Source organism: Physeter macrocephalus, chromosome 16 (genome assembly GCF_002837175.3).
Source record: "Physeter macrocephalus isolate SW-GA chromosome 16, ASM283717v5, whole genome shotgun sequence".
NCBI classification, from domain to species: domain Eukaryota; kingdom Metazoa; phylum Chordata; class Mammalia; order Artiodactyla; family Physeteridae; genus Physeter; species Physeter macrocephalus.
Window position 1 is genome coordinate 24,058,462 of NC_041229.1, and position 8,536 is coordinate 24,066,997.

At 34.1% G+C, this 8,536-nt stretch overlaps 1 protein-coding gene across 4 annotated transcripts in view; it reads left to right on the forward strand.

Moving 5' to 3' along the window:
* The window catches only part of NPAT (nuclear protein, coactivator of histone transcription), a 62,288-nt gene that overhangs the window by 37,615 nt on the left and 16,137 nt on the right, over positions 1–8,536 (forward strand). For 2 of the 4 annotated variants that reach the window (XM_007110692.4, XM_007110691.4), the window contains exons 5-10: positions 1,291–1,331; positions 1,851–2,075; positions 3,255–3,336; positions 4,312–4,399; positions 5,105–5,196; positions 5,278–5,365. In XM_007110692.4, coding sequence (XP_007110754.2) covers positions 1,291–1,331; positions 1,851–2,075; positions 3,255–3,336; positions 4,312–4,399; positions 5,105–5,196; positions 5,278–5,365 — 616 coding nt within the window. Of the gene's footprint in view, positions 1–14; positions 892–1,290; positions 1,332–1,850; positions 2,076–3,254; positions 3,337–4,311; positions 4,400–5,104; positions 5,197–5,277; positions 5,372–8,536 lie in introns of those variants that run through there. The other 2 variants (XM_028501024.2, XM_028501023.2) reach the window with 2 other exon arrangements.

The window sequence follows — 8,536 nt, forward strand, 5'->3', positions numbered from 1 at the left end:
GGTATTTGTTTTTCTCTTTCTGACTTACTTCACTCTGTATGACAGACTCTAGGTCCATCCAGAGGTGACTTCTCTTGTTGCGGAGGACCGGCTCTAGGAGCATGGGCTTCTGTAGTTGCAGCACGCCGGCTCAGTAGTTGCAGTGTGCGGGCTCTAGGGCTTGTGGGCTTCGTTGTGGCACACGGGCTTAGTTGCTCCGTGGCATGTGGGATCTTCCCGGACCAAGGATCTAACCTGTGTCCCCTGCATTGGCAGGCAGATTCCTAACCACTGTGCCACCAGGGAAGGCCCAATAGTCTTACTCTTATTCCCCTTTCCTGACCCTCATCTTTCCTCCCCTTGCAAACATCCTCAAAAACATTCACAGTTTAATTAACACCTATGAATATTTATAAGTTACTGCAACATTTTATTGACAAGGTATTACGTTAAAAAAAAGGCTCTTAGCCAGGTGTTCTCCAAGATTGGTTCGTGTGCTATTAAAACTGCTTATTCAGGACTTCCCCGGCGGTCCAGTGGTTAAGACTCTGCCTTCCAATGCAGGGGATGTCGGTTCAATCCCTGGTCTGGGAACTAAGGTCCCGCATGCCAGGGGGTGTGGCCAAAAAAAAAAAAAAAGTGCTTATTCGATTCGGTAAGTTTTGTGGCTCTTGTTGGTAGAGATTTATTTGACAGATTTTTGAGGACAATGGCACAGTGTCTGACTGTTTACAAAATATCAATACATGGGTAACTTCAGTTCATAGTAAAAGGAGAATCAGCTTGTGTTGTGAATTTTCTTATCTGTTTGCTTTGTTCCTTCTTTAGAGCTTCCATGAAGTAATGTCATAGTCATAAATTTGATGAAAGCAGGATCTCCTTTGAAATCAACTTGGATTCTGAAGTATTTATGTATGGAGTTATATGTAAAATCAGAATTTCTCTGGGAAGGCATCTCTATAGTTATAAAAGATAATTGATAATTGTAAAATATTATATATAGCTTTCTTATATTGAGTTCCTAAATTCAAGTCAAATTGTACTCATAGTGGGATGTCAAGGCTCTGTAATGCTTATTGCATTGGATAGAAACTTGATTATTAAAACTATATGTGTGTGTATGTTTATATGCCACTGTTTTTCTCCTAAAGCAAATAAGATTTGGTTACCTAGAAAAAGTGCTTTATCTTTTTTGTCTGAGAGAGATTTCTTGCCTTTTAACTCATAATTTACTTCAGGTCTGACTGTAACTAAATCAGAATGTATTTGGCAACAGAAGTTTTTTAATGTCAAACTACTTTTGTTTATTAGGAGCATGCAAAGTTCCCCAGGCTTTGCTGCCAATCAGAGAGGTTGGTATTCAACTTTAAACTATAAATAATGTTCAGAATTACTTTAAACTCAAACTTACTGTCAGATGAACATTTTAGTTAACAATACATGTATGCTAAGTTTATATTTTGTTTAAACTACTGCTTTTCTAAGTACTGTTATCATATTAGGAAATAATATTTTCACTTATTGTAAAAATATGCATTTTAAATATTCCTTATTTTTCTCATTGGCTCTCATTTATTCACATCTTTTAATTCTCATTCCATAAGTCTGTTTCCTAATTTGTGGAGATGTTATCAGTGTGAATTATTACAGAAGAAATGTATTCTTGGATTTTTAAAGTTTGAATGTACTCAATTTTAGTTTGTTTCTTTTGAAATTATCACGTAAACTTAGTTGATATTTTTAAGGGCTGTTTTTCAGTCCGTAGATCCACCATGTTAAATATGTAGTAGAATGCATATCATGTAAACTTCTTAAAATTCCCAAACTACTCTGACATTGAGTTAATTTTTTAAAATGCTCATGTGTTTCAGCCCGAACAAGAAGTGGAATTGCAGAAATCAAACGGCAGAGAAGGCTTGCATCTCAAGCAGCTCCTGTCAGTTCAGAGTTGCTGACTTTACCGTATCTTTCAGGGCAATTTACTAATTCTCCTTTGACAGCTACACAAGTTATTCGGCCAACTGGCCAGATTTCAACTCCTTTGAGGTCAAATTTTGTAGTGGTCAACCATTCACAGTCACAAGACACTATGACCCGTAAGTTTACATTTTGCACTCTTAAATTTTGTTTTTAATCGAACTGTATAAATGAGATGATGTGCTAATGTCTTTATATTCATGGTATAAAATTATAGCAAAAAGTAGATAAGAGGCTAGAAGTAGAATAGACGTTAGGTAAATCTGCCATTAAATATGCATATTATTAAATCTGAGACATTTTAATCTAGGATTCTTCTTATGTCTGTTCTAACTGAAGTCCAAGCTTGAACACTGTTCTAGTTCTCAATTCTCTTCATTAATAGAAAAGACCCTGTTATCTGATTTTAAAAGGAATGCACATTATATTTCACCACCTTCTTATCTTTGTTCATGGTAGTCTGTCCTGCTGGAATGAGGAATGTTTTTCCATCTCTACCTGTTGAAAATCCTGCATATTCCTGGCTGAATCTTAGAGCTAGGGATAAACTTAGAGATCATCTGAAACTTCTTGCTTCTTATATACTTGAAATTATTATAAACACATGATATTAAGGGGCAAAAGCCTAGTTAATAACAGAGTTGGGGTTAGAACTGAGGTGCCACCTCTCAGTTCTTAGACCAGTCTCTTTTCTCTTCTGCACAGGTAAAATGTATTGACATCCACTATGTTCTCCCTTATTTCCATCTTTTCTCCAACCTCTTTAACACCTCTGGGTAAAAACACTTACCCAGTACACTTAGTTTATACTTCTTATAATTATTCTGTTCTGCCATATTTTTTGTTGAGACTATTCTGTATACTGTACTTTGTATTTTATCATAAAACCTGGGGCTTCCCTGGTGGCGCAGTGGTTGAGAGTCCGCCTGCCGATGCAGGGGACACGGGTTCGTGCCCCGGTCTGGGAAGATCCCACATGCCGCGGAGGGGCTAGACCCATGAGCCATGGCCTCTGAGCCTGCGCGTCTGGAGCCCGTGCTCCGCAATGGGAGAGGCCACAACAGTGAGAGGCCTGCATACTGCAAAAAAAAAAAAAAAAAAAACGTAAAGTCACAGAGACTATGTTTTATATATCTTAATATCTTCTACTGTGCCTTGCACAGAGTAGGCACTCAGTGTATACTAACTGAATTTAATATAAAATAATAATCACTTTGTAGTGCTATTTATTTCATTAATTCAAGTATAGAAAACTAGTCAGTTTCCTTGACTTACTGCTTTGTTCTCTTGAAATACAGCTGGAGAGGCTTTAAATATCATTCCTGGTCCTCAGGAAAGGAAAACTCATGCCAGTTTAATGTCTCCTGGTAGACGCAAAAGGTAAATGCCTTTTAAAAGGACAAGTTTCCAATAACCTTCCAAAAAAAAAAAATTACACCAGGATATTTACACTGTGAATAAGGTAACAAGATTGCATTAAGTACTTGAGACTATTTACTTTTATATCCATTTCAAAACACTTTTTTTTTTTTCACATTCTATCCTCCCTGAAAACAGGTTGTGTTTTGTAATCACTGACCTATTCACTGTTTCATTAGAAATATCTTTTTTCTTAGTGGTATAGAAAGGTATATCTTAAAATTGATGTTAACTCAGATTTTTTGAAATAAGCATTCTTTTAAACAAATATAAATAATATCTGCATGTTTTAAGGTCTGCAAACATATTTAAAGTTCTAAATCGATAGTTAAAAACTCTTCTCAGGGACATTCTCTGAGAAAAGTTTCTTTCTGTCCTATTTAGCCCATGTGTCTTTGTTTGAAGGATATTTCAGAAAAGAGATAATAGTTTAAAATGTTTTTTCTGTTTTCTCAACTGCCGTGCCATGGGTATTTTTGTTGGAATTTTTACTGTTGATTGTCTCTCATTCAAGGTTGACCTCATCCTCCTTTATGGCAAGGTTTCTCACTTAACCACCTAAAACAATAGAACTACTGTAATAGTATCTAACATTATAAGAACCTTGACCTTTATATAAAGTCTTTACATATACTTTATTTTTATTGAATTCTTTCATAAACCCAATAATGCAGTTGGTTTTATCCCATTATAGAGTGGGTCAGAGGGTACCTTGCTACAGACCATAGAGCTAAGTAATAAGTAATAAAGCTAAGCCTCAAATTCATTTCTTAATTCAAGTCTGTTAATGCTTTTCAGCTCAACTGCCCTTTGTTCCTACCACAAATAGAGAAAATATCTTTTCCACCATGATCGTAAGATTTGTCTTTACATGTAATTATCTTTGAATTGGTTATTCATACTAGTTAAAAGACAAGCTTTTAAAATGTGTTTCAGTGAATCTCAAAGGAAAACTATCACTTTGTCTGGGCCTCATTCAACAATACGGAATTTCCAGGATCCAAATACATTTGCAGTAGAAAAAGTAAGTGACCTTCCCAAACTTTGTAACTTAAGATATTTCTGAGTTTATAACTATTGATATATACACAAATATATATATATGTATATTTAGATTATGTGTGTGTTTGTGTGTGTGTGTAAAATACAGTATTTCTATAAGACTTCAGTAGCGGGAGTTCCCTGGCAGTCCAGTGGTTAGGACTCTGCTTCCACTGTAGGGGTTCAATCCCTAGTTGGGGAACTAAGATCTTGCAAGCCGCGCAGCATGGCCAGAAAAAAGACTGCAGTAGAATTGCCCTGGGATAGACTGTAGTGAAATTTAACAGTAGCAGACAATCCAGTCAGAATAGATAACATGTGCGAATGCACTGGGTAAGAAACAGAAGTGTGTTTACGAAACTGTAAATACATCATTGTTGCTGGATTATGCAATATAATAGGGCATTTTTCCTAGAATAGAGACAGGTTATTAAAAATCTTGTATGAAAAGCTAAAGAGTTTGGAACTGTATTCTGTAGTCAGTGAAGAAAGAGTTGGTGAAGGATCTGTGAAAACACTTGTAAGTGGTTAACGTATACTAGTCAGGTGTTAATATCGAGGGAGCCACCATAACTTTTTGAGTTTCCACCTAGATTTATTAAAACTATCCAGCTTCCATTGATTCTTTTTGAATAAATAACATAATACTCTATCCTGTGTTTTTGCTAATATTGACTTTGTTTTCCAGCAAATGGTTATTGAAAATGCTCGAGAAAAAATATTAAGCAACAAATCTCTTCAAGAAAAGCTTGCAGAAAACATTAATAAATTTTTGACTAGGTAAGCTGTTTGTGTTTAAAATACCTAATTGTTTTTGCCTAATTGAGAACTATGCTAAAAATTTTCCTTTCTGTATTACAGTGACAACAATATTGCTCAAGTACCTAAGCAAACAGATAGCAACCCTAGTGAACCAGAGACTTCAATTGATGAACTCCTGGGACTTCAGGTATGGGTAAGGGTGTGTGTGTGTTTGTGTGTGTGTAGTACGTATATTCATAGTTAAAACTGATGATATTCTTGTTTCATTTCAAAACCATTACTAACAGATGTATAAAATGATTTAAAATAATAATTAAAATATAAATTTCCTTCATTAGCCAAATGTAATCTGTTCCTGAAACTGTGTTAGTGAATTTTCAAGGTCAAAATTGTGGGGTTTTTTCCAGTTTTATTGAAAAATAATTGATATCTCTCACTGTATAAGTTTAAGGCATACAATATGATGATTTGATTTACATATATTAAAATTGCGTTATTTAGATGGTAAAAGTAATAAAACATTCCTAACCATCTAATAACTAACCAACTCTTCCAGATATCAGTAAAACACTTTTCCTGTATCCATACAACAATGTCATGTATTTCTTAGTATTTAATAATTAAAGATTCATTAGTGGTTATATTTTTGTGCAGTAAGCAGTACCGTACAGTGTATATAAAATAAATTACATTTCTTCTGCACCTGCTACAAACTGTATAAAAATAAAAAGAAACAAATAATATGTTAAAGATACATGATGAATCCAAGTAATATTGAACAAAATAAAATGAACAAGACACTTTAAAAAAGAAAGGATACTGACTAAATGAATAATTGTGAGATTTATTGCTAAGAGAAGGAAGATAGGGGCTATAGTCACTTGCTATTCAGTGAGAGTGAAGATGAAAGGGTGAGCTGGTAAAAGAAGAATTTAACAATATGAGTTTTAAGATTTGTCCAGGTGCAAATACCCTTTTGAAGAACAGCTGAGATTTTGGCTATTGCATAGTCTTTTACTTGGACTCTCAGATAATACATTCAGTTTTGTTGCTGTGCCACAAAATGAATTCATTATAATGAATTTATGGTAGCAGTTTTCTTTCAGATGATGAATTCTGGGTGAAACCACTGAGGTTTTTTTTCTTTTTGTCAGTTCCTTCAGAATACTTTTTTAAAAAAATATTTTTTTTTGATACATTTTCCCAAAGTGAAATTCAGTAAATTTAAGAAAACATGACAAGCTTTTGAAAGCAACCTTTAAATTATTTAGCAGTCTTCTTTGAAAAGCTTCTCTTATCTTAATGTTCAACATATCCCCTGTTCTAAATTTTTATAACCTTCAACTCCTTACTTATATTTTCTCCACAAAATACTTAGGTACTTACCATAATCAAGACACTCTATTAGATACTGTGAGAGATTATAAGAAACTGAAGACACAACACTCTGTTCATGGTGTTCATAATATTGTATATTGGGGAAAAGTTAAAAATTCAGATTTCAATAATTTTGAAAGTACAGCAATACATAATGCCCAATAGAGTAGTATATACATAAGCTTCACTAAGAGAACAGAGCCAGTTGTATAAATAGGTGAATTTTTAAAATGTTTTTACGTGTCTTTGTGTCCTTGGGGTAGGCAAGATTTCTTTGGCTACACAAATCGCTGTGTTTTTTTTTTTAAGACTTCTGTAAAATTCAAAATATCCGCTTGTTAAAAGCATCATTAAAGAAAATTAAAAGGCAGACCACCAAGTACCTTTGGAACGTGTATGTCAAGATTCTTTCAATTCTGATTTTTGAAGTTTAGACTGTAATAAGAAATCTACTAGAAAAATGTGTTTCTTGAGCAGTAACTTTTGTAAGAGGGTATGCACCAGTTCATAGTTTGATTAACATTGGATTGTTGGCTCTTGACATTATTTATATTACTGTAAATTTTCAAGTTCATCGCTACAGAAATATTTGTTGAAGCTCCTGACTTTCTCCTAAATCACATTTCATCAAGAATTATTGATGTTCTCTGTATATCTTCATTGTCAAGTTTAACTGGTTCTTTAACTTCAAGTTTTTCTTTTCATTTTATGGCCATTTTTACTTTAAAAATCCAAGTTTTTAATCACTTCATGAGAGTTCCACCTTACCTCTTGCTCCACATGAATTTCCTATCTCTTGGGATCCAAATGTATGCTTCACCAAAATTGAAGAAAATATAGCATTGCAGAAGGATTGACAGATAACTGAAATGGAGAATTTTTAAATCTTCAGCTATTAATAGGAGACTAAATGAATACCCCTAGCCAGAGTGTACTGAAACTTACTTCCTCGAAATAGAGTGTTTTAGCCAAAATTATTCTGTCAATTTTCTTATGAGATTCATTTGAAAAGTTTATCATTCCATTTAAATCATAGTGCTCTCCAAAAAAGTTCACATGTTCATAAACATGGAAATTAATTCAATAGTAAAGAAATACAAATTAAGACAACAGATTACTTTTATGTCTTAGACTGATAATGCTTAAAAATTGATATTGCCCATTATAGATAAGAGCATGTACATTGTTACATAGAACAGAACAAGCATTCCTTTTTTTTTTTGATGGTGATATCATTTTATTCATTGCTATTTACCAATAAAACTGATTATTAGTATTACCCATCCTTTCAGTTTATATATACATAAATTATTTTTCTTTTTTTAAATTTTATTTATTTTTATACAGCAGGTTCTTATTAGTTATCTATTTTATACATTTTAGTGTATATATGTCAATCCCAATCTCCCAGTTCATCCCACCACCACACCACCACCCCCTACCCCCACCTCCCTCCCCGCTTTCCCCCCTTGGTGTCCATACATTAGAACAAGCGTTCTTATACAACTTTTCTGGAAGGCTTCTTGACAGGATTTCTCAAAATTTTAAATGTATATATTGTTTGACCTAGTAATTGCACTGATAAAATTAATCCCAAAGAGTGAACAGATACCTGGATAAAGATTTTCACGTATTATTTACCATAACTGAAAATTAGAAAAAATGCAAATGTACAAAAGTGAGAATTGGCTAAATGTGGCAGAGTTATGTAAACAAAAGGGTTCTTTCCCTTTAGAAGGATAGAGAGTTAAACGTTTAGTTTTGTACCCTACTAAAAAGACAATATAGGGAATTTTTAAAAAGCATAAACCCACAGGAAGCCTGCATGCCTAGAGGCCGTGCTCTGCAACAAGAGAAGCCACCGCAATGAGAAGCCTGCACACCACAACGAAGAGTAACCCCCGCTCGCCACAGCTAGAGAAAGCCCGCGCACAACAACGAAGACCCAACACAGCCAAAAATAAATTAAAAAAAAAAAAGA